General features: G+C 49.3%; 1 protein-coding gene across 1 annotated transcript in view; it reads left to right on the top strand.

Annotated features, from left to right (window-relative positions):
• atp10a (ATPase phospholipid transporting 10A) overlaps positions 1 to 26,867 on the top strand; it is a 355,898-nt gene that overhangs the window by 89,295 nt on the left and 239,736 nt on the right. Inside the window, exons 3-4 of the mRNA XM_072477214.1 lie at positions 18,750 to 19,064; positions 26,097 to 26,291. Coding sequence (XP_072333315.1) covers positions 18,805 to 19,064; positions 26,097 to 26,291 — 455 coding nt within the window. The 5' untranslated portion in view covers positions 18,750 to 18,804. The remainder of the gene's footprint in view (positions 1 to 18,749; positions 19,065 to 26,096; positions 26,292 to 26,867) is intronic.

Here is a 26,867-nt window from a genome sequence, read left to right as displayed (position 1 = left end):
TATAGCATACATAATGCATGGTAAATGAGTTCCTTAAAGTTTGCAAATCATTTTTGATTTTACAGAAAATGCCAGGCAAACTCCTCTTGTGGGAGAGTCTAAGACCAGAAGGCAGAATCTCTGGAAGAATTTCTTCTCTCAGTACGTCGTAAATGTGGTGGAATTCTTCACCACAGAGGGCTGTAGAGGGTGGGTCGTTAAGTGTGTTCGAGGTTGAGAGAGGCAGATTTTTAATCATTAAGGGAACCAAGGGTTATAGGGTTAAGGGGGACAAATGGAGTTGATAATTATATTAGACCAGCGTTGATCTCATCGAATGGCGGAGCACACACAATGGGCCAAATGGCCTACTTCTGCTCCTATGTCTTGTCGTCTTATGGTCTTAAACTCAGCAGGTCTGGCAGCATCTGTGGAGAGAAATCGAAACCGTGATCTACCGGCCTCGTCACGCCTAACTCGATCGCGACAAGGCCGTTAAATCTCACGAGAGGTCTCTTGCGAGATATAAAGGCCTCACGAGATCTAACGAGATGTCGCGAAGCGTCGCAGTGGTATCCAAATTTGCATATTCAAGTGTGCAGTCAGGCTCCCTTGAATGTATTCATCCCGGAGTTACCTAAGTCACGGGATCTAATGGGTACCACCTTGCCCAGATCCAGATCGTGACGCCTCACGAGATCACGATCGATCTCACGAGGAATGATGAGACCGTTAAATCTCACGAGAGTCGGGCGCACAAGGCCAGTAGATTGCGGCCAACAGGAAAATGCCAGTCCCCCAAGTAATTGGGTGGGAATTTTTCACTCTAAAGGAATGCCTTCTTTCCGGATTTCCCAGTTGCATCTCAGTCGATTTGTGCCACAGGCAGGACTTGAAAATTCCCAACCATTGTGTTAAAAAAATAACAGGTTGTAAAAATATGTAGCCCACTTATCACAGTCGATTTATTGACAGGCTGTCAAGAACATTTAAAAATTATTTCATGAGATGTGGTCATCACTGGCTAGGCCAGCATTTATTGGCTACCATTATTGTCTCTTGAGAAGGTGGCGGGGAGCTGTATCCTTGAACCGCTGCAGTCCAAATGGTGTAGGTACACCCACAGCGCTGTTAGGGCAGGAATTCCAGGGTTTTTGACCGAGCGACAGTGAAGGAATGGGGATATATTTCCAAGTCAGCAAGTAGGGAGGGGATAAATGGGCAAGTGTTACACCTCCTGCGATTTGTTTTTTAAATAAATTTAGAGTACCCAATTAATTTTTTCCAATTAAGGGGCAATTTTAGTGTGGCCAATCCACCTACCCTGCACATCTTTGGGTTGTGGGGGCGAAATCCATGCAAACACGGGGAGAATGTGCAAACTCCACACGGACAGTGACCCAGAGCCAGGATCGAACCTGGGACCTCGGTGCCGTGAGGTCATTATTAAAAAATTAATTTACGGGATGCAAGTGTTGCTGATTGGGCCAGCATTTATTGCACATCCCTAATTTCCCTTGAGAACATGCTGGTGAGCTGCCTTCTTGAATCACCGCAGTCCATGGACTCCTTGGTGCCTCACTCAGTCAACTGCTGCCTTGATGTCAAGGGCAGTCACACTCACCTCACCGCTTGAGTTCAGCTCTTTTGTTTGGACCTAGGTCAGGATCAGACCTGGAGCTGAGTGAACCTGGTGGATACCCAAACTGAGCGACAGTGAGCAGGTTACTGTTGAGTAAGTGCCACTTGATAGCACTGTCGATGATTCCTTCCATCACTTCGCTGATGTTTGAGAGGAGGAGTAGTGATTGTCCTGCGTTTTGCAGATAGGACATACCTGGGGAATTTTCCACATTGCAGGGTAAATGCCAGTGTTGCAGCTGTATGGAACAGCCTGGCTAGAGCGTGGCTAGTTCTGGAGTGCAAATCTTCAGTACTGTTGCCGGAATATTGTCAGGGCCTCGTGGCCTTTGCAGTATCCAGTGCCTTCAGCTGTTTCTTAATATCAGCTGGAGTGAATCAACTTGGCTGACGACTGGCATCTGTGATGCTGAGGAACTGCGAAGAGTAGTACTACGCTCCGTATGCTCACCCGATGCCTGCACCTATGTATTTGCATTGTGTATTTATGCATGTCCTATGTTTTTTCATGTATGTAACGATCTGTCTGGACTGTCCGCAAAACAATACCTTTCACTGTACCTCGGTACACGTGACGATAAATCAAATTCAAATTCAGGAGGCTGACACGGATCATGCACTCGACCCTCTGGCCGACGGTGGTTGCAAATGCTTCAGGATTCTCCTCTGATGTGCTGGGCTCCCTCATCATTGAGGATGGGAACATTTGTGAAACTGCTTCCTCCTGTTGGTTTTTAAATTGCCCACCGAATCAACGACGGGATTCGGCAGGACTGCAGAGCATTTTTTCATTTGTTATCTCGCTGTTTCATTTGTGTTAGTATTCCAGTGGCGGGTACTGGGATTATTACCTGGCTGTGTATATTCTAAATTCTTCGTAATTACCACAGACCTACAGCTCATAAAACATCCCATTTTAGTACGTCTTGAGGCTGGTTTAAACTTCCAGTACTGTGAGCCACTGGGAGTGTATAAGTGTAACAGCGTAATTACATTTTAACATGGTGGCTACACCAGAATGTGGTTTCTTTTCAATTCTGCATTCCGTGTGGTCTCTATCCGAATCCCTCCGGAAATCATGGAACCACAGATGAGCAGCAGCGGAAAAGAGGAATGAGGCACGATGGCAAAATAAATCAAAATAAATTAAATTTAGTGAAAAACAAAGGAGTGTTGCAAAAGGGAATGCAGTTAAGAGAAAGCAGGTGGAAAATTCCTACAGGATGGATTGCTAAATCCTCCAGCCCAGTGACAGGGAACCAGATTGCCAAATAAAAGAGGGATTGTTTTGGTAATATAGGATGATTTTTTTGTTTAAAAACATAACTCTCAGCAAGAAATGTTCCTTCACTGGGGAGGAAAATGACTAAAGAATAAAGGATGCATAAACTGGTTGGAAAGAAACCTTTGTGCAGGTGGGTGGATTGTAATCCAGTGGAGGCTGTCTAGTTTAATTTGTTTAATAGATTGTTCAGTGCGCATGGAGCTATTTTGAGCACTGCTTTGGGAATAAAAACTCAAATGCATCTTCAAACTCTGCTACCTGTATCCTAGCTCACACCCAATGTCATTCATCCATCACCCTTGTGCTCACTGACCTACGGTTAAGCGACACCTTGATTTTAAAACGTCATCCTTGTTTCCGAATCCTTCCACGACCTTGAATCTTCCCGCTCTGCGTAATCTCCTCCAGTCCATTCGCCCTGTGGAGGTAGGTGCGCTCCACCAATTCAGGTCCCCAGGCGCAGACCACATATGAATTGCCGTGCCATTGCGGGCCCTGCCTCTGAGCTCTGAAATTCCCTCTGGAAATCCTCTTCACCTTTCTACCCCTCTTCACTCCACGTGTTCTTTGGAATTCATGTCTGCAATTTCTTATCCCTCCTGCGGTGGAGGTGGCGAGCTTATTGGCTGGAGCTTCCAGTCCTGCCGAGGTCGCTGGCCTGGCCGCTGCAGGACCCCCGCCATGTGAGGGATCGGTAAACCCCGACGGCAGGAAGGGCTGGAAAGACCCGCCCAATGCCTTTGAACAAGCCTTTTGACATCTGTCCAAATATCTCTTTGTGTGATTTACTTTCAAATGTTGTCCGATAATGCTCCTATGTACGTGCCTCGGGGCATTTATCACGTTAGCAGTGCTTACGTAAATGCAAGTTTGTCTTGTTGTTGAATACAGCTGTGGTAGAGGTATTATGGTACCTGGTAATACTGAAACACCATTGGTAGAAATTGTATGCTTCCTATTGGTCAAGCTGTATGGGAGCTCCACCCTGCTAGGTGGGGTATAAGAGCCCGTGCCACCCAGCAGCCTTTATTCTGTACCTGATCTGCTGGGGGAAACATCTAGCTTATTAAAGCATTTAGTGGTCATTGATCGTGCATCAATTCAATAAGCTTGATTTAAAAGGATGGAGCTCCGAATCAATCCGGAGTGTCTGCAACTCAGCCCCCACGCGGCGAACTCAGCGGCAATCTTCAAGCACTGGCTGGCGTGTTTTAAAGTATATCTCGCGACGGCCGAAAACACACCCACGGGAGAACAGAAATGCAAGCCCTGCACTCGAGGGTGAGCCTGGAGATTTACACCCTCATCGAGGAAGCAGAAGACTTTGATGCAGCAATAGAGCTGCTAAAACGACATTATATTCGCCCGGTAAACCAGGTCTACGCCCGACATCTGCTAGCAACGAGGTGACAAATCCCTGGGGAATCGCTGGAAGAATTCTACCGTGCACTCCTGGTGTTGGGGAGAAACTGCAGCTGCCCGCAAGTTTCGGCGAGCGACCACACTGAACTCTTGGTCCGGGACGCTTTTGTGGCAGGTATGCTGTGCTCCCAAATCCACCAGCGATTGTTGGAAAAAGACACTCTAGGTCTCAAGGAGGCACGGGCCCTTGCAGGCTCCCTGGATGTGGCCTCCAGAAACGGCCGCGCTTATGTTCCCAACTGCGCTGCAGCCCTCTGGGCAGCGTGGAACCCCTCCACAGCCGACCCCGAGACATCCCCCATCCCCCCACAAGCTTGTGCTGCAAGGCAGCCTGGCAACCCCAGGGGGCCCCACTGCTACTTTTGCGGGCAGGCCAAGCACCCTCGCCAGCGCTGCCCGGCCGGTGCATCCACCAGCAAGGGATGTGCAAAAAAGGCCATTTCATAGGGGTATGCCAGGCCCGTGCGGTTGCCACGGTCCCTGGCGGCGAATGTGGACCGCCACCACAAACCTCTCCACGGTCCCCGTGCGGCCAGCGGGCGCCACCATCTTCCCACTCCAGGGCCACTTGCGGCCTCCGGGTGCCGCCATCTTGTCCCGCGGATGCCACGTTAGATGGATGGGTGCCGCCATTTTGTGCACCCCCAGCCATGTGCGACCAATGGGAGCCGCCATCTTGGATGGACCCCCAGGACCCCAGCTCGGCTGACCACACACTGACCGAAGAGAACACCCAACTGCTGCGATTAGCCTCGGTGACTCTGGATCAGTCCCGGCCTCGAACACTCTCAACTGCTACAATGACTGTACTTATCAACGGGCACGAGACGTCCTGCCTAATCGACTCTGGGAGTACGGAGAGCTTCATACACCCTGACACAGTAAGGCACGGTTCTCTCCTCATCCACCCCGTTAATCAAAAAATCTCCCTGGCCTCCGGTTCCCACTCAGTCGAGATAAAGGGGTTTTGTGTAGCAAACCTCACAGTCCAGGGATGGGAGTTTAAAAATTACCGGCTCTACGTCCTTCCCCACCTCTGCGCAGCCACACTCCTAGGTTTAGACTTCCAGTGTAATCTCCAAAGTCTAACTTTCAAATTTGGTGGCCCTATACCCCCCCTCACTGTCTGCGGCCTCGCGACCCTTAAGGTCGACCCGCCTTCCCTGTTTGCAAACCTCACCCCAGATTGCAAACCCGTTGCCACCAAGAGCAGATGGTACAGTGTGCAGGACCGGATCTTTATTAGGTCAGTGGTCCAAAGGCTACAGAGGGAAGGAGTCATTGAAGCCAGCAACAGTCCCTGGCGAGCTCAAGTAGTGGTGGTAAAGACCGGGGAGAAGCATAGGATGGTCATCGACTACAGTCAGACCATCAACAGGTTTATGCAGCTGGACGCGTACTCTCTCCCTCGCATATCCGACCTGGTAAACAGGATCGCGCAATCCAAGGTCTTCTCCACGGTGGATCTTAAGTCCGCCTACCACCAGCTCCCCATCCGCACTAGTGACCGCAAATACACTGCTTTCGAGGCAGATGGGCGGCTCTATCACTTCTTATGGGTTCCCTTCGGTGTCACCAACGGGGTCTCGATCTTCCAGCGCGAGATGGACCAAATGGTTGACCGGTACGGTTTACGGGCAACATTCCCGTATCTTGATAATGTCACCATCTGCGGCCACGACCAGCAGGACCACGACACCAACCTCCGAAAATTCCTCCAGACCGCAAAGATCCTTAACCTTACATACAACAAGGATAAATGCGTGTTTAGCACCGACCGCCTAGCCATCCTCGGCTACATAGTGCGAAATGGCGTTATAGGCCCCGACACTGAGCGCATGCGCCCCCTGATGGAGTTCCCCCTCCTTCACTGCTCCAAGGCCCTGAAGCGCTGCCTAGGGTTTTTCAGTTACTACGCTCAGTGGGTCCCCAACTATGCGGAAAAGGCCCGTCCCCTGATCCAATCCACAGCATTTCCCCTGTCGATAGAGGCCCGCCAGGCCTTCAGCCGCATCAAAACGGACATTGCAAAGGCCACGATGCACACCATCGACGAGTCCCTCCTCTTCCAGGTCGAGAGCGACGCGTCTGACATAGCTCTGGCGGCCACCCTCAACCAAGCGGGCGGGCCCGTGGCCTTCTTCTCACGTACCCTCCATGCTTCCGAAAGCCGCCACTCCTCAGTCGAAAAGGAGGCCCAGGCCATAGTAGAAGCTGTGCGGCATTGGAGGCATTACCTGGCCGGCAGGATATTACTCTCCTCACTGACCAACGGTCGGTTGCTTTCATGTTCGATAATGCACAGCGGGGCAAGATAAAAAACGATAAGATCTTGCGGTGGAGGATCGAACTCTCCACCTACAACTGCGAGATCTTGTCTCGTCCCAGGAAGCTAAATGAGCCTCATGACGCCCTGCCCCGCGAAGTGGACCGCCTCCGAGCCCTCCACGAGGACCTCTGCCACCCGAGGGTCACTCGCTTTTTCCACTTTATCAAGACCCGCAACCTGCCCTACTCCATCGAGAAGGTCATGACAGCCACCAGGGACTGCCAAATCTGCGCGGAGTGCAAACCACACTTCTACCGGCCAGAGAAAGCACACCTGATAAAGGCTTCCCATCCTTTTGAACGCCTCAGCATGGACTTCAAAGGCCCCCTCCCCTCCACCGACCGCAACACATACTTCCTGAACGTGATTGACGAGTACTCCCGGTTCCCATTCGCCATCCCCTGCCCCGACATGACCGCAACCACCGTCATCAAGGCCCTCCATAGCATCTTTGCACTGTTCAGGTTCCCCACCTACATACATAGTGATAGGGGGTCCTCCTTTATGAGCGACAAACTGCATCAATTCCTGCTCATCAAGGGCATCGCTTCGAGCAGGATGACCAGTTACAACCCCCGGGGTAATGGACAGGTAGAGAGTGAGAACGGAATGGTCTGGAAGACCGTCCTACTGGCCCTACGGTCCAGGAATCTCCCGGTCTCCCGCTGGCAGGAAGTCCTCCCGGATGCCCTCCACTCCATCCGGTCACTGCTTTGTACCACAACCAACCAGACACCTCACGAACGTCTCCTTGTCTTCCTCAGGAAGTCCTCCTCTGGGACCTCGCTCCCGAACTGGCTGGCAGCTCCCGGACCCATCCTGCTCCGAAAACACGTGCGGGCACACAGGTCGGACCCGTTGGTCGAGAGGCTCCATCTTCTCCACGCAAACCCCCAGTACGCCTACGTGGCGTACCCCGATGGCCGACAAGATATGGTCTCCTTACGAGACCTGGCACCTGCCGGAGCCCCACGCACATCCCAGCCACCAGTCCCACCCTCCCCACCACCAGGGCACCTTACAGGAGGATCGGTCCTTCCGCCGGCCCACCCACCGACGCACCCCGCAGGCGCTCCCTTCCCAGGTCAACCGTTTTCCCTACCAGCGCCATCTAGGGGTGTCGAAGCTGCCACAGAGATTGAGGCCACGCTCCCGGAGTCACAGACACCTGAGCCTCCACCGGAGTCACCACAGAAGCTCCAACGATCACAGAGGACGACCAGGGCCCCCGATCGACTGATTGCCTCATTTTAAATTGTAAATTTAAATCATAAATTGTAAATAGTTACTAGAATTGTAAATAGTTACAAAACGCTGTACGAATGTATGACTGTACCTCCATAACGAATTCTACCACGTTGCCATGTTTGTAGTACCAGGCCACCACCCCCGCCGGACTCTTTTTTAACAGGGGGTGAATGTGGTAGTAGAGGTATTATGGTACCTGGTAATGCTGGAACACCATTGGTAGAAATTGTCTGCTTACTATTGGTCAAGCTGTATGGTAGCTCCGCCCTGCTAGGCGGGGTATAAGAGCCCGTGCCGGCCCAGCAGCCTTCATTCTGTACCTGAGCTGCTGGGGTAAACATCTAGCTTATTAAAGCCTTCAGTTGGACTACAACCTCGCTTTAGTGATCATTGATCGTGCTTCAACGCCTAACTAACCATTGGAGTTCAGAGCACTTTTATGCCGAACGTCTCAGAAAAGATAATTGCGTGGCTGAGTTAAGTTTATCCTGTCAGCTTCGGGGCCTATACTCAAAACCAGCCCAGACGAATGGAATGGACGTTTAATTCCCCTGTCAGCTATAATGTAAAGACCACCTCAAAGGGTGGCGAACAATCAACCACATCGAAGTGGAGTCACACAAATGTCAGCAGGTTTGATTCCTCTTGGGGGAACCAGATGGGATTTTTATGATAATCCCACAGCTTTATGGTCACTTTTACTGAGACCAACTTTTAACCTCCAGGCTTTCGCAAATGACTTTGAATTCTGCTGCAGCGCGATCTGAATTTATCTCCCAATGAGTACCAAGCTAAGCAACCTGAACATGGCCTGGATCAGGGCGAAATTCTCCGGAAACGGCGCGATGTCCGCCGACTGGCGCCCAAAACGGCGCAAATCAGATGGGCATCGCGTCGCCCCAAAGGTGCGGAATGCTCCGCAGCTTTGGGGGCCGAGCCCCAACCTTGAGGGGCTAGGTTGGCGCTGGACGAATTTCTGCCCCGCCAGCTGGCGGAAAAGGCCTTTGGTGCCCCGCCAGCTGGCGCGGAAATGACATATCCGGGCGGCGCATGCGCGGGAGCGTCAGGTAGGTGGTTTAATTTACGCCGGCGGGACAGGCATTTTAGCGGCGGGTCAAAGAACAAACAAAGAACAAAGAAAAGTACAGCACAGGAACAGGCCCTTCGGCCCTCCAAGCCCGTGCCGACCATGCTGCCCGACTAAACTACAATCTTCTACACTTCCTGGGTCCGTATCCCTCTATTCCCATCCTCTTCATGTATTTGTCAAGATGCCCCTTAAATGTCACTATCGTCCCTGCTTCCACCACCTCCTCCGGTAGCGGGTTCCAGGCACCACTACCCTCTGCGTAAAAAACTTGCCTCGTACATCTACTCTAAACCTTGCCCCTCTCACCTTAAACCTATGCCCCCTAGTAATTGACCCCTCTACCCTGGGGAAGCCTCTGACTATCCACTCTGTCTATGCCCCTCATAATTTTGTAGACCTCTATCAGGTCTCCCCTCAACCTCCTTCGTTCCAGTGAGAACAAACCGAGTTTATTCAACCGCTCCTCATAGCTAATGCCCTCCATACCAGGCAACATTCTGGTAAATCTCTTCTGCACCCTCTCTAAAGCCTCCACATCCTTCTGGTAGTGTGGCGACCAGAATTGAACACTATACTCCAAGTGTGGCCTAACTAAGGTTCTATACAGCTGCAACATGACTTGCCAATTCTTATACTCAATGCCCCGGCCAATGAAGGCAAGCATGCCGTATGCCTTCTTGACTACCTTTTCCACCTGTGTTGCCCCTTTCAATGACCTGTGGTCCTGTACTCCAAGATCTCTTTGACTTTCAATACTCTTGAGGGTTCTACCATTCACTGTATATTCCCTACCTGCATTAGACCTTCCAAAATGCATTACCTCACATTTGTCCGGATTAAACTCCATCTGCCATCTCTCCGCCCAAGTCTCCAAACAATCTAAATCCTGCTGTATCCTCTGACAGTCCTCATCGCTATCTGCAATTCCACCAACCTTGTGTCGTCTGCAAACTTACTAATCAGACCAGTTGCATTTTCCTCCAAATCATTTATATATACTACAAAGAGCAAAGGTCCCAGCACTGAGCCCTGTGGAACACCACTGGTCACAGCCCTCCAATTAGAAAAGCATCCTTCCATTGCTACTCTCTGCCTTCTATGACCTAGCCAGTTCTGTATCCACCTTGCCAGCTCAACCCTGATCCCGTGTGACTTCACCTTTTGTACTAGTCTACCATGAGGGACCTTGTCAAAGGCCTTACTGAAGTCCATATAGACAACATCCACTGCCCTACCTGCATCAATCATCTTAGTGACCTCCTCGAAAAACTCTATCAAGTTAGTGAGACACGACCTCCCCTTCACAAAACCATGCTGCCTCTCACTAATACGTCCATTTGCTTCCAAATGGGAGTAGATCCTGTCTCGAAGAATTCTCTCCAGTAATTTCCCTACCACTGAAGTAAGGCTCACCGTCCTGTAGTTCCCTGGATTATCCTTGCTACCCTTCTTAAACAGAGGAACAACATTGGCTATTCTCCAGTCCTCCGGGACATCCCCTGAAGACAGTGAGGATCCAAAGATTTCTGTCAAGGCCTCAGCAATTTCCTCTCCAGCCTCCTTCAGTATTCTGGGGTAGATCCCATCAGGCCCTGGGGACTTATCTACCTTAATATTTTTTAAGACACCCAACACCTCCTCTTTTTGGATCTCAATGTGACCCAGGCTATCTACACACCCTTCTCCAGACTCAACATCTACCAATTTCTTCTCTTTGGTGAATACTGATGCAAAATATTCATTTAGTACCTCGCCCATTTCCTCTGGCTCCACACATAGATTCCCTTGCCTATCCTTCAGTGGGCCAACCCTTTCCCTGGCTACCCTCTTGCTTTTTATGTACGTGTAAAAAGCCTTGGGATTTTCCTTAACCCTATTTGCCAATGACTTTTCGTGACCCCTTCTAGCCCTCATGGGACTTCGGCCCATCCGGGCCGGAGAATCGTGCGGGGGGGCCCGCCAACCGGCGCGGCGCGATTCCCGCCCCCGCCGAATATCTGGTGCCGGAGACTTCGGCAATCGGCAGGGGCGGGATTCACGCCAGCCCCCGGCGATTCTCCGACCCGGCGGGGGGTCGGAGAATTTCACCCCAGGTCATTGAACCAACACCTAAACAGGGCCTTGACCCAGCGGTGGATAATTTGTTGCCTTTTTTTTCTGTGATTTCAGGACGGAAATCTTTTCAGGGCCATTGAGTCAGTGATTGGGTAGAATATATGTTCAGTATATTAATGAGAGAGGGATTTTGCAGTGGAAAGTCTGCCACCTGCTGGAAACAAATCGACTGACATTCTGATGCGCAACAGAAAATAAAGCATTCGAGCTGAAGGAATGCTATATTTTTTTTAACCTAATTTATTCCCAGCCAACATTTTGGGGCGCTTAATGGGGTCCGTATTTTAAAATATCTATTTTTGGTTGTTTTTTTTAAAAAACCCCGCAGGGATCTAACCCGTCGTTATAATAATGCAGTTTGAGTCTAGTTCTACATTGAAGAGAACATGAGGTTACATTGCATTACTATGAAATTCAGATTTATGCTGTTACAACAGCAGAACTGTATCTGTTGCAAATCCGAGAAGATCTGATTGGAATGTTAACTGGTGAATATCTCTAACTTTCAACAACAGCACTTCGCCCAAGGGCCTGACTCGGGAACTGAAAGCAGGCTGGCACTGAGAGATCTGTCATAATATACACCAGTATATCATGGTGCAGACACACACACTGATGGACACACAGTGGGGCCAATCAACACACACAACACCGCAGCCAATCACCAGTGAGGGCACACGCATTATAAAGACAGGGGGCATCAGAGTTCCCGCTCATTCAAGCTGCAGCTAGTTAGGAGGACAGAGATCACAGCCTGTAACACAGACATTCACCATGTGCTGAGTGCATCGACTGGTTAGGACAAGGCAAAGGTCTTTAGTTAAAGCTAGTATCGTATTAACCCACAGTCTGAGTATGTTTAAACAGTTAATGATTCAATAAAATAGTATTGCACTATTTCAAGTGTTGGTGACCTGTATGTGATCCAGAACACCCAACACATCATGATACCAGGAGTTGAGGGATATTAGCACTTCTTAGACCTACCTGCAAGTGACCTGCCTTCCGCCAGCATTCCGTCATCCTGCAACATGGACAACATCAGCCCGCCGCCGCCGCTCCACATCGCCGGTAACCTCGGGGCCAACTGGAAGATGTTCAAACAGAAATTCCAGCTCTTCCTCGAAGCCTCAGACAGGGAGGACGCCTCGGATACCAGGAAGATTGCTCTCCTCCTCTCCACGGCCGGGGACCATGCCATCCACATTTTCAACTCTCTCACCTTTGCGGATGATGAAGATAAAATGAAGTTCAAGACAGTCCTCCTCAAGTTTGACACTCACTGCAGCGTAGAGGTGAATGAAAGTTTCAAGCGCTACGTGTTCCAGCAGCGTTTGCAGGGTAAGGATGAACCTTTCCAATCCTTTCTCATGCACCTCTGCATCTTTGCGCAGTCTTGCAGCTACGGGCCCATCTCCGACTCCATGATACGCGACCAGATCATTTTCGGTGTTCTGTCGGACCCCCTACGTCAGCAGCTCCTCAAAGTAAAGCAGCTCACCCTAGCGACTGCCATCGAGACCTGTGTCTTACATGAAAACGCCACGAGTCGGTACTCCCATATACAAGCGGCTGAAACGGCGCGGCAAGGTCCCCACGAGGCGGAACAGGTCCAAGTGATTGATCACCTCCAGGGCCTCAGCCTGGATGAGGGCGGCCATTTTGCGCGCTTTTCGCGGACTCTCGCGCTTGTGCGCACCAAACAAGGGGACGGCGACGTTGAGGAACATAATGCACAGGTGCGCACCTCGCACAACCGCACCGTGCATGTGCAGTGGCGCAGCGAACGTGCTGACGTCATGACGTGCGGCAACTGTGGCTCCGCCTATTTAAAGCGGCAATGCCCTGCAAAATCTCGACAATGCCTGCGATGTGGCAGACTTGGCCACTATGCTGCCTTCCGCCAAGCAGCTCAGCCTGCCAATGCATGTCGCTTCAGCCAGCCTCGCAGGAGTGTTTGGGCAATTCAACCCACGGTCACCAAATCCGATTCCGACCTCCCACACAGCAGTGACACCGAGGACCCGAAGGCGCCTTTTCGAGTCGGTGTCGTAACGAAAAACAGGCCGTTCCCAAAGCAAAGACACCAGCCGCTGTCGGTATCCAGCATCGATCCAGACGATGAGTGGTGTGCCACCCTGACGGTCAACCGGTCCCAAATACGATTCCGCCTGGACACTGGTGCCTCCGCCAATCTCATGGCGTGGTCTGACTTCCAAAGCCTTTGTGTCAAACCAGCCATCCTTCCATTAGCCTGCCAGCTATTGGATTATAATGGCAACGTCATTCCTGCTAGTGGCTCGTGCCAACTTGAAGTGACTCACAGGTCACGCAAAGCCATCCTTCCTTTTGAGATCGTGGGCTCCTCGAAAGACTCCCTGCTTGGCGCACAGGCATGCAAGCTGTTGAACCTCGTTCAGAGAGTGCACTCTCTCTCTCCTGATGACACATCTGCCTTCCAGGACGCTGACTTCAGGGCGCAACTCGACGCCATCATCAACCAGCATTGCGATGTCTTCGAAGGTATGGGCACGCTCCCATATACTTACAAGATCCTACTCAAACAGAATGCCACGCCTGTGGTGCATGCGCCTCACAGGGTCCCAGCACCCCTTAAGGACCGCCTCAAGCAGCAGCTGCAGGACCTCCAGGACCAAGGAGTGATCTCCAGAGTTACGGAACCAACCGACTGGGTCAGTTCCATGGTGTGTGTAAAAAAGCCTTCCGGCGAGCTGAGAATTTGCATTGATCCCAAGGATTTGAATCGCAATATCATGAGGGAGCATTATCCAATTCCCAAGCGTAAGAGATCACATGCGAGATGGCTCGCGCCAAGCTCTTCACCAAACTCGACGCCTCGAAAGGATTCTGGCAAATCCAGTTTGACAAATCCAGCAGGAAACTGTGTACATTTAATGCCCCCTTTGGCAGATATTGTTACAACAGGATGCCGTTTGGGATCATATCTGCTTCAGAAGTGTTCCACAGGATCATGGAACAAATGATGGAAGGCATTGAAGGTGTTCGCGTCTATGTCGACGACATAATCATTTGGTCCACCACCCTGCCGGAGCATGTCAGTCGCCTCCAGCGCGTGTTCAAACGCATACGGGAGCAGGGCCCACGCCTCAACAGAGCCAAATGCTCGTTTGGTCAGACGGAACTCAAGTTCCTAGGGGACCACATCTCCCGGCTCTCATGAACCTGGTCAGGAAGACGACAGACTTCCAATGGCTTCCTGACCACGAGTGCGAATGGAGAGAACTCAAAACCAAACTCACCACGGCCCCGGTCTTAGCTTTTTTGATCCAGCAAAGGAGACCAAAATTTCAACTGATGCCAGTCAATCTGGCATTGGGGCAGTGCTCCTGCAACGCGATGTGGCCTCATCATGGGCCCCCGTTGTATATGCGTCACGCGCCATGACCCCCACGGAACAGCGCTACGCGCAGATTGAAAAGGAGTGCCTGGGCCTTCTGACCGGTGTCGTCAAGTTTCACGATTATGTGTACGGCCTTCCTCAATTCACCGTCGAGACCGATCATCGCCCGCTGGTCAATATAATACAGAAAGACTTGAACGACATGACGCCTCGCCTCCAGCGTATTCTTCTCAAGCTCCGGCGATACGACTTCCAGCTGGTATACATCCCAGGCAAATACCTCATCATTGCCAACGCTCTCTCCAGGGCTGTCAACACTCCGTGTGACCCAGCGGGATTCGTCTGCCAGGTTGACGCCCATGTGGCCTTCATGGCCTCCAATCTACCTGCCACGGATGAACACCTCGTCCAAATTCGCCACGAGACGGCGGCTGACCCTTTGCTACAGCGTGTCATGCACCACCTAACGGACGGGTGGCTCAAGGACCAATGCCTGCAGTTCTATAACGTCAGAGATGATCTGGCGGTAGTAGATGGTGTTCTCCTGAAACTGGACCGCATTGTCATCCCGCATAGCATGCGCCAGCTCGTCTTGGAACAGCTACTCGAGGGCCATCTTAGCGTGGAAAAGTGCCGCCGACGGGCTCGAGAGGCAGTGTACTGGCCCGGCATCAATGACGACATAGCAAACACAGTGCTCAACTGCCCCACTTGTCAGCGCTTCCAGCCGGCCCAACCATGTGAGACCCTACAGCCCCATGAGTTGGTCATGTCCACTTGGACCAAGGTGGGCATCGACCTGTTCCATGCGCTGGGCAGGGACTATGTCCTGACTGTAGACTTATTTTCAAACTACCCGGAGGTGGTACGTTTACATGACATCACATCGTCTGCAGTCATCCGTGCCTGTAAGGACACCTTTGCTCGTCACGGCATCCCACTCACTGTGATGTCGGACAATGGCCCCTGCTTTCCAAGTCAGGAATGGTCCAACTTTGCCAGGAGGTACAACTTTGTGCATGTGACATCCAGTCCCCTGTACCCCCAATCCAACGGCAAAGCGGAGAAGGGCGTCCACATAGTCAAAAGGCTCCTCTGCAAGGCTGCCGATGCTGGGTCCGATTTCTACCTTGCCTTGCTGGCCTATCGCTCGGCCCCACTGTCCACTGGCCTGTCGCCAGCCCAGCTGCTCATGGGTCGCACCCTGAGGACCACAGTGCCATCCATTCATGTCCCAGACCTCGACCACGTTCCGGTCCTTCGCCGGATGCAGCTGTCTCGTGCACAGCACAAGGCGGCTCATGACTCCCGTGCAGCTGATCTCCTTGCTCTGGCTCCAGATGACAACGTCCGCATCCATCTTCCGGATGGTGACTGGTCTGCAACCGCTGTTGTCCTTCGGCAGGTGGCCCCCCGCTCGTTCCTCGTTCGACTACCAGATGGTTCCATTCTGTGCCGCAATCGACGTGCCCTTCGTCTCGTTCCACGCTCGCTACGTGGTCCTCCACTGTCGCCTCGCCCTCCTGCTGACCCTGACCTGGACTATGCAGAGATTCCAGTCACTCTGCATCCTCCTCACTCTGACGCAGTCCAGCCCGCTCCTCAGCTGGCGGCTCCCAACCCACCCTTGAGGCGGTCAACCAGAATTCGTCGCCCACCTCAGAGACTTAATTTGTGAACTTTGTGGACTTCGGGACTTTCTGATTTGTTCTGTTCTTCCGTTTAATCGTTCAAGTGATTTGTATACAGTGTTCACCTCGTTATTCTTGTGACACGCTGTTTTTCTGCACCAGGCACCTTCCCATGTAAATAGCTTAGTTTTCATGTGCATAGTCCTGTAAATATTTCACACACACGTAGTCAGGAACATTCACCATACATTATTTATTGCCACGCAGGTACATTTTTTATAAAAGGGGGGATGTCATAATATACACCAGTATATCATGGTGCAGACACACACTGATGGACACACAGTGGGACCAATCAACACACGCAACACCGCAGCCAATCACCGGTGAGAGCACATGCACTATAAAGACAGGGGGCATCAGAGTTCCCGCTCATTCGAGTTGCAGCTAGCTAGGAGCACAGAGCTCACAGCCTGCAGCACAGACATTCACCATGTGCTGAGAGCATCGACTGGCTAGGACAAGGCAAAGGTCTTTAGTTAAAGCTGGTATCGTATTAACCCACAGTCTGAGTATGTTTAAACAGTTAATGATTCAATAAAATAGTGTTGCGCTATTTCAAGTATTGGTGACCTGTATGTGATGCAGAACACCCAACACATCAAGATCCTCTCGCAAATCTTTAGCTTCAGCAACTTCAAACCCATCCCTCGGAGCAGACTGACCCCTTGCACCAATTTTTAATCTGATTTTATTTTGAAAGACTTTTATCATGGCATCAGCCAACCGCTTTGAAATGAAGACGAGGAGGTGGGCCGCGTTACGCTCTGTGTTTGTTCACAGATAGGTCAAGCGATTTGATCCCTTTTTATTGCTCACAACCTGATTGCAAAGTGGCTGCGATCAGGCAATGGATCAGGCCTCACGCAGTATGTGTGGAAAAGTGGGTGACTTATTGCGTGAGGTGCTCCACCGAAATGATTCGCCCTCCTGAAAGGTTGCAACTTTCGTTTTCTCCCTTCATTCACCTCTAGGTGAATGTCTCTGATGTCCACGCTTTCTATTCACCTCAAAAATGTGCAGTAGAATGAGGGTATCATGGCACAAGGATTTGAGAATCGCCACAGTTAAAAGGACAGCGGGGCAAGGACAAGATTCAAATGTAAGGGGAGGATGATGGTCAGCAGCTGGACTGCTCAGCAGAACAAATGGTCCAACAACAACTTGTATTTATATAGCACCTTCAGTATAGTGAAAACGTCATAAGGTTCTTCCCAGATAGTGGAGACTAATCCATAGAACCGTTAGTGTGCAGAAGGAGAGCGATTAACCTATCGAGTCTACACAGTCCCTCCAAAACAGCACCCTACCTAAGCTCATTCCCCCGCCCTATCCCCGTAACAACACCTAACCTGCACATCTTTGGACACTAAGGGGCAATTTATTTATTTTAAATTCATTCTCGGGATGTGGGCATCGTGGTTAGGCCTGCACTTATTGCCCAACACAATTGCCCTTCAGAAGGTGGTGGGGAGTTGACTTCTTGAAATGCTGTGGTCCGTGAGGTGTAGGTACACCCACAGAGCTGTTAGGGAGGGAATTCAAGGATGTTGCCCCAGCTACAGAGAAGGAATGGTGATATATTTCCAAGTAAGGTGGTGAGTGACTTGGAAGGGAACCTCCAATAATTGAGGTCCCCAGGAATCTGCTGCTCTTGTCTTTCTAGATGGTAGTGGTCGTGGGTTTGGAAGGTGCTGTCTAAGGAACCATGGTGAGTTACTGCAGTGCATCTTGTAGATGGTACACACAGCTGTCACTATTCATCGGTGGTGGAGGGAGCGAATGTTTGTGGAAAGGAGAGCAATCAAGCGGGTTGCTTTGTCCTGGATAGTGTTGAGCTTCTTGAGTGTTGTTGGAGCTACACTCATCCAGGCAAGTGGTTGGCATTCCAACACACTCCTGGCTTGTGCCTTGTAGATAGTGGACAGGCTTTGGGTGGGGTCAGGATGTGAGTTACTTGCCGGAGGATTCCTAGCCTTTGACCTGCCCTGGTAGCCACAGTATTAATATGGCTAGTCCAGTTCAGTTTCTGATCAATGGTAACCCCTAGGATGCTCTTTGTGGAGGATTCAACGATGGTAATGCCATTGAATGTGAAGGGGCAATGATTAGATCCCCTCTTGTAGGAGATGGTCATTGCCTGGCACTTGTGTGACGAGAATGTAACTTAGCATGGCCAATCCACCTAAACTTGCACATCTTGGACATCTTGGAGTATGTGAGGAAACCGGAGCACACGGAGGAAACCCAGGCAGACACGGGGAGAATGTGCAAACAGTCACCCACGGCTGGAATCAAACCTGGGTCCCTGGCACTGTGATGCAGCAGTGCTAACCGCTGTGCCACCGTGCCTGGGATCATTTTGTTGGATATTATTAGAATGGGTGAGGGAGAAACCTACTGCATGGAAGAGTTAAAATGGGATCAATTGGATTAACTCATCCATACTTCTCTTGTGAAAATACTTTTTTTGAAATACGCTGTGGCAATGGAAGCTATTTTTAGACGAGAAAATGAAATGTCATCTTTATTATTCCATTTTTTTCTCTCTTTTGTTTTTCCTCCAGAACTGCTTTCGCCGGCGCTGAGAGCATATGATTATTGCTTCTTGAAACCATCACCATGGCAACCAGACATGAAAGGTCCAATTACACCAGAATCTCTGCTGTGCGAAATATCTGTTACAGAGCCTGGAGAAACCCCTTCAACACACGAGGCTATACGGTGCTTGAGAATGAAGGGCATGAACACAGAATTGTGATCCCAAATAACAAAGGCAGCCATTTTGGGTCCCCAGGACATTACCTTGGAAATAAAATCTGTACCACGAAGTACACCCTGCTGAACTTTATTCCCAAGAATCTGTACGAGCAGTTTCACAGGTGTGTACTCATTTTCGACGGTTTTTAATCGATGGTCCACTCTCTTCTTTCTGCCGCTCGCTTTCTTTTACAAAGCATACGACCAACACCAGTGATTTTCATTGAAAATACCGAACTGTAATTGTTGATTAGCCCAAATTACACTGTGGTCATTATCACATTCTTCACCAAGTTGAACATTTCTTCGTACCGATTTATGGCAAAAAAGAATTTTTTATTCATTCATGGCAAGACCAGCATTTGTTGCCCGCCCCATCCTTATCGCCCTTTAACTGAATGGCTTCCAAGGCCAGTCAGGAATCAACCACTATAGATTTGGAGCCACATGTAGGCCAGACCAGGTAAGGACGGCAGATTTCCTTCCCTGGCTAGGTAGGCTTTTACGACAATCACCAGTGGTTTCATGGTCATCTTTAAGCCTTTAATTCATGATTTTTATTGAATTCAAATTAATCTGCCATGGTGGGATTCAAATCCAGGTCCCCCCTATCATTACCCTGCTGTATCTGGATAACTAGCCCACCAACAAAATCCACTGTGCCACCATATCCTTTCACAACCCATTCTGTGAATTCTCATGCTCATCTTGTTTCAGCTGAAATCCTCTAAAATTTTGATTCTTTACGGTAGCACAGTGGTTAGCACTATTGCTTCACAGCGCCAGGGACCCGGGTCCGTTTCCCAGCTTGGGTCACTGTCTGTGCGGAGTCCGCACGTTCTCCTGTTCCAGTTATTGTGAAAATCCCCTAGTCGCCACACCCCGGCACATGTTTGGGTACATTCAGAATGTCCAATTCACCTAACAAGCACGTCTTTCGGGAATTGTGGGAGGAAACTGGAATACCCGGAGGAAACTCATGCAGACATTGGGAGAACGTGCAGACTCCGCACAGACAGTGACTCAAGCCGGGAATCGAAACCAGGTTCCTGGTGCTGTGAAGCAACAGTGCTAACCACTGTACTATGTGCCGCCCGTACTCACTCAAATGTTTCTGAATCTCTGGACTTTTCTATCCTCGAGGATTGGAGAAGTTCAGTTGTTGAATACATTTAAGGGTGGGGTAAACAGATATTTGGTTGAGAAACATAGGAACAGGAGTAGGCCATTCAGCCCATTGAGCCTGCTCTGCTATTTAATATGATCATGGCTGATTGGCATTTCAATGCCTTTTACCCACACTACCTTCACAATCTATTATGTTAGTGTTAATCAGAAATGAATCAATCTCTGCTTTAAACGCAATGGGGGGAGGGGGGGTGGGGGGCGGGGAGGGGGGGGGGTGGTGGGGGGGGGCTATTCTCCAGAGCTGCTAACATTAGCGATCAATTCTTATCAGGAGGCCATTTTGGACTGAAATGAGGAGGAATTTCTTCAGTCAGCGGGTGATAGATCTTTTGAATTCTCTACCCTTTAGGACCATGATGGCCTAGTCATTGAGTGTGTTCAAAGCAGAGGTTCTAGATACCAATGACATTAAGGGACATGGCATGAGTGCAGGAAGATGGCCTGAAAGACCATGAGCTGGATTCTCCGCTCCCCGACGCCGAAATCGCGTTGGGCGATGGGGCGGAGAATCCGTTTTTGCGACAATATCGGGAGTGGCGCCTGTTTTTTAATTCTCCGCCCCCTGAAAAGCGGCGCACTCTAGGAGTATGCCCCACCGATTATCCACGGCCTCAGGCCATTGCATGAAGCCTGCCCCGCTGTGCTCCATCCCCGACCGGCCAAGTTCCCAACGGCGTGGGACTCTCATGGTCTCACCCGTCATGAATATAGCGTGGCAGCTGCGGACTCAGTCCGGGGCCACCACAGTCGGGACAGGGTCGATCTGTCCCGACTGTGGTGGGGGGGGGGGGGTCATTCGAGGCTGGGGGCACTGTGGGCGTCCGCTCCAGGGCACGTGAGCGGCTGAATGGGGGCACTACTTTTGCGGTCCAGGTCCGCAGGCTGAGTCCGCCATGGAGCACGCGCGGCTACGGAACCGGAAGTGCTGGGCCGTATCGGCAGCTAGAGCTGCGAGCATTATGCTGTCTCTCTGCTAGCCCCCAGCAAAATGGCGAATCGTGGGCGTTTTACACCAATTTTGCTGCCATTAATTGTTGAATCCCCCAATATCAACATCCTGGAAGTTACCATTGACTAGAAACTGAATTGGACTAGTCATATAAATACCGTGACCAGGTTAGAGGTACGGAATCCTGCAGTGAGGAACTCGTCTCCTGTCTCCTCAAAGCACTTGCATCATCTACAGGGCACAAGTCAGGAGTGTGATGAAATACTCTCCACTTGCCTGGATGAATAAATCTCCAACAACTCACAAGAAACTTGATACCATCCAGGACAAAGCAGCCCATTTGATTGGCACCCCTTCTACGAACATTCACTCACCCCATCACCGATGCACAGTGGCAGCTGTGTGTGCCATCTACAAAATGCACTGCAGAAACTCACCAAGGCTCCTTGAGCAGCAGGGTTGGGTTTAGCTCAGTGGGCTGGACAGCTGGCTCGTGATGCGGAGCGAGGCCAACAGCGTGGGTTCAATTCCCGTAGCAGCTGAGGTTATTCATGAGGACGCCGCCTTCTCAACCTTGCCCCTCACCTGAGGTGTGGCGACCTTCAGATTAAACCACCACCATCAGGTCTCCCCCTCAAAAGGGGAGAGCAGCCTATGGTCATCTGGGACTTAAGCAGCATCTTTCAACCCCACTACCACTACCATCTTGAACAAGGCAGCAGACATACCACCACCTGGAGCTTCCCCTTCAAGTCACTCACCGTCCTGACTTGGAAATATATCGCCGTTCCTTCACTGTCGCTGGGTCAAAATCCTGGAACTCCCTCCCTAACAGCACAGTGGGTGTAGCTGCACCACATGCAATGGTACACTGCAGCGGTTCAAGAAGGCAGCTCATCACCACCTTCTCAAAAGCAACTAGGGGTGGACAATACATGCTGGGACGAGCTAGCAATGCCTCATCCTGTAAATTAATTTTTAAAAGATAGAAGATCAGCCAGGCTCTAGCTAAATAGCAGAGTAAGCCTCAGGGGGCACATGGCTTAATTCTGCTCCTTTGTTCCTCACATGGTGGGGGTGGGGGAGCTTCAGCTGGAGCAATATGTCCAATTCTGGATACCGCACCTTTAGGAAGAATATGAAGGTTTTAGTGAGGATGCAGACAAGATTTCCAAGAATGTTTCAGAGATCGGGACTGCAGTCGTGAAGAAAGATTGGGGAAGCCGGGACTATGCGCCAGAGAGAAGTAAAGGCTGAGGGGAGATTTAATAGAGGTATTCAAAATCATGAATGGTTTGGACAGAGTAGATGAGGTGAAACTTTGGCAGGAGCATTGAGCATCAGAGGGCAGAGACTTCAGGCGTTAATCAAAAAAGCCAAAGGTGACCTGAGGAAAGAATTCTTCATGCCGTGCGTGGTTAGGAGCTGGAAAGCACAACTTGAGAGGGCGGCAAAGACAGCTACAATTGTGGTTTTCAAAAGAAAATAGGTTAAACACTCTTTAAAAAAAATTGGAGGGTTACGAGGATAAGGCAAGGAAGTGAGACTAGCTCCTTATAAAGTGGAACGATACCTTTTTTTTACAGCAAAAGCATTGTAACACCAGAGGTATTAGAAACTACCTATTATTGGTGTAAAAAAACATCCAGCCCTGCAGAATTTCCTTTTATCATTAGTCTAACATCGCAGATGTATTTGTTCTGACATTTTCAATGCATAACACTTTGGAGAAACTGACATACTCGTGTATATCTTCCATCTGTGAATATTAGTGAAAAGGTCAGCTTGAGTATAAAGTAGAAGAATCTATCCTGTACTCATCCCATCCAACAGCTGAAAATACGCCACATTATATTTTATCGACACCCGCAATGTGGCTAGGTTGTTGAGACTGTAAGCTTGCTACCAAATCCACAAGAGGTCTCTAAAATGTAGCTCCTGGCGCATGGCTCATGCTCCGCACCAATGGGCTATGTAAATCCTGTTTTGTCACACCAACCACATTGTCCTTTCAGTGAGATTCTGAGGCTAGTTGGGTGTCAATAAGCGTTTTGAATCCAATACCTTATGATCAATAAACCAGGAGATGATCAACTTTACCTGCCACCAGATATCAACTAAAACATTTGAAGCTTAAAATTGTACAGTGAGATAATGGCATGCAAATGCTTTGTGCGTTTGTTTGCAGTCATTGTCTCCCTCGCTCTCCTATTTCAGCAGAGCCATTAGCCTATTTGAAATAACTGAGTTAATAGGCTTCAGTGAATTACAGGCAAGAGGAATTTCAGAAGGGTATGTTCGGGTACACTTTGCTGCATTTGAGCCAACAGCAAGCCGTCGCATGTAGCCATCCTTAGAATCGTGGTTTGTAGGTTGATATAGCACAGAAGGAAGCCGTTCGGCCCACTGTGCCTAATCTGTGGTAGAGTTATCCAATTAATTCCACTCCTCTACTTTTTGTTTCCGTAGCCCTGCATTCTTTCCCCTGTCAAGTAATTATCCAGTGCTCTTTTGAACATTGCAGTTGTGGTTGACTCCTAACTGCCCTCTGAAATGGCCGAGCAAGCCATTCGGTTCTGTGGCAATTAGGGATCAGCAGCAAATGCTGGCTGTGGGAATTGACCCTTTAAGGGCAACACAGCAGAGTAACGGTCACATGGTCTGGGTGACCAATCGGGCCCCAGAGAGGAGAATCACCTGCGGAGGGGGGGGGGTGGGGGAGTTCTAGTGCAGATGTATTTGCCTAGTGTCTCCTCTGGATTTTTGCCTATCCTCGTACTTGGTAAAGAATAAATTTGCATTTACATAGTGGACCATATTCTGCTGGAGTGGGCACCTTACATTGTGCCCTATCTTAAAGTTGCATGTTTAGGTTTATAAAATAATTTTGATTACCAAGTTTCTGGAAATGTGGGCTGATAGTGACACGGTGAGGACGACGGGTTATCTGTTACCCTGGTGAACTGGATAAATAACTGCGTATCCTCTTAACCAATGAGATTAAAAGATTGAGAAATGAGACTGTCAAGAAAGGCAAGTTCGAATTTTTATACATTGGAGGTGGGTGTCACTGGCTGGGCCAGCATTTATTGGCCAACCCTAATTGGCGGTAGATAAAGTCACCATAGTCCCAGAAAACCATAGGCTGCTTTCCCCTTTGAGAGGGCGAGCTGACTGGTGGTGATTTAACCTGAGGATCACCACACCTCAGGCGAGAGTTAAGGTTGAGAAGGTTCATGAATAACCTCAGGCGGCATGGCAATTGAACCCGCACTGCTGGCCTTGCACTGCATCACGAACCAGCTGCCTGGCCAAGTGAGCCAAACTGGCCCAACCCTAATTGCCCTTCCACTGCGTGCCCATTTGAGAGCCTGGGTCTGGAGAGTCATATGTAGGCCAGGCCACTCAGGGCATTCGTGAGCCCGATGAGTTTTTATAATTCCACGTTTTTATTGGATTTAAATTTCACTATTTGCACAATGGGATTTGAACCAGAGATCGAGGCCTCTGGATTCCCAGGCCAGTGGCACTACCACTACACTACTGCCTTCCCCAAGGAATGGGTGAATTAAATGTAAACGGAAGATGTATAAAGCAAGGGGAAAAGAAGATTGGATTAAGAGTGAGAGTAAAAGTGACTGCAAGGAAAATGACTGAGTAACATTCAAAATTTATAATCTCGAATATTATAAATGCCTCAAAACAATTTGCAACTTGAAGGAAGACTTTATACTTAATTGTTTTCTTTCTGGGAACGAGAAAAATGTAGCCGTTAACAAATACCACATTCTAAAAGGTACTGGCGCTGGTAGTAACTAGCTTGACCATCTGCAGCGGGTTTAGGGGCATTTACTTCGCAAATACAGCATGTCCCTGAAACTCACACAAATTTAAGTGGGAGATGCTGTTCACACCAAGCTAATTCTTCCTCATTACAAGTTGCGGCCTAATTTGCACATTAATAATGACGTGCTTTCTTCCTTCTCAATAAAATCAGGCCCATGGTGTCCTTTGTGTCCATAAAAGAGTCCAAAACAGTTCACAGCCAAATGAATTATTTGGTCACTGGAATTGTGCAGGCAAACTTAGCAACCAATCTGTATGCAACAATGTTCCATGAACAGTATGTAGGACAAGTGATAAGTTCATCTATTTTGATGCTGCAAATTTTAGGTAAAATATTGATCAGGACACCAAAAAATCTTCCTGTTCTTCTCCAAGTAGCATCGTAGGATCCAACTGACTAGGGAGTCTGGCTGTTGGTTTAATGGCTTATCCCAAATCCACGCTGCTGATAATGCAGTGTTCCCTCAGCACTACCCAGAGGTCAAGCTCGGTTATTGCGATATAGACTTGATGATCACCCACTCACGTTTACACAAAAGAACAAGACCATGCTATGAATATGTAACTAACTGCCAGACACAGGTGATCAACTTTGCAGCAGGGCGAAAGACAGACAAAAGAAGCCATCAAGCTCCATAATGGGCTAATAGCTGGTCAGACAGGAGTGTTTCAGAGGACAATGGATCTTGATTGAATCACCCTGGCTGTTTATTCCCATTAACAAGTTTAAATCTGGATAGGACAAGAGAACTCAGGCCAGGTATACCTATGACTCAGTGCTAGCAGAACTCGTATGAAAAAAGGAACATCTGAACAGATCTTCGGCGATAATCTGGGTGTCTCCAAAGCACAACCATCACAAGAAGAAGGAGCCCTGGGTTCCCAGCCCAGAGAACATATCCACATCAAATGACCATAGCCTGGCCAGCTTCCTTCACTAAGTGCGGGTAATACCTAGAATCCAGCTGCGAGACTGAGTCATAGTTTGTGTGAATGAGAGAATTGTGAATAAAATTGGGTGAAACCGTAAAAGAGAAAGCACTACGCTGAGGTGTGAGCCTAGATTATACATTCAAGTCTCGGAGTAAAAATACTCCGTTTTTACACCAAACATTTTACTGAAGCATTCCATTCATGTTGCTTATGTTTTCCTTTATTCCTATGTTTACAGGCTCGCCAATGTCTACTTTTTATTTTTGGCTGTTTTGAATTGGATCCCTGTTGTCGAAGCATTCAGAAAGAATCTCACGATGATCCCTTTAGTTATTGTTCTGGCTTTGGTCGCAATTAAAGATGCAATTGAAGACTATCGGCGATACAGATTTGACAGAGCACTCAACCATCTACCAATAGATGTATTGGCCAGGTATTTTGCTACAATTATGGATACTGTAATGCTATTAAAACACAGGAAGCACTTATAGGAATTTATCCATGATTAAATAACAAATCCAGTATTTTAATGCAACCGTTTTTCATCAGAAAACATATAATTGTTTATCTGGCAGTATAACAGCTAAAACGTCTACATGTATCGTGCCTTTAATACAGTGAAACATGCCAATGAGCTTCACAGGAGAGTTAAGGTTTGTCACACTAGGTGACATTAGAGCAGATAGCCACAAGCGTGGCCAAAAGACAGGTTTGAAGGAGCAAATCAAAAGAGGGACAAGAGAGTTGGAGAGGAGGAGAGATTTAGGGAGGGAATTCCGGAGCTAAGGACTGAGGCAGATGAAGGCACGTGCATCCAACGATGGAGGAACAGATAAAATTGGGATGCACAAGAGACCTGAATTAGAGGAGGGCAGGTATCTCAGAAGGTCTTGCGGCTGAAAGAGATTACAGAGACAGGGAGGAGGGGTGAGGCTATTGAGGGATTTGAAACAAGGATGAGAATATTTAAAGTCGAGGGGCGGGATTCTCCGACCCTCCGCTGGGTCGG

This window comes from Scyliorhinus torazame, chromosome 15 (assembly GCF_047496885.1).
Source record: "Scyliorhinus torazame isolate Kashiwa2021f chromosome 15, sScyTor2.1, whole genome shotgun sequence".
Taxonomy (NCBI): domain Eukaryota; kingdom Metazoa; phylum Chordata; class Chondrichthyes; order Carcharhiniformes; family Scyliorhinidae; genus Scyliorhinus; species Scyliorhinus torazame.
Note: the sequence above shows the minus strand (reverse complement) of the source record. Positions and strands in the feature narration are given on the sequence as shown.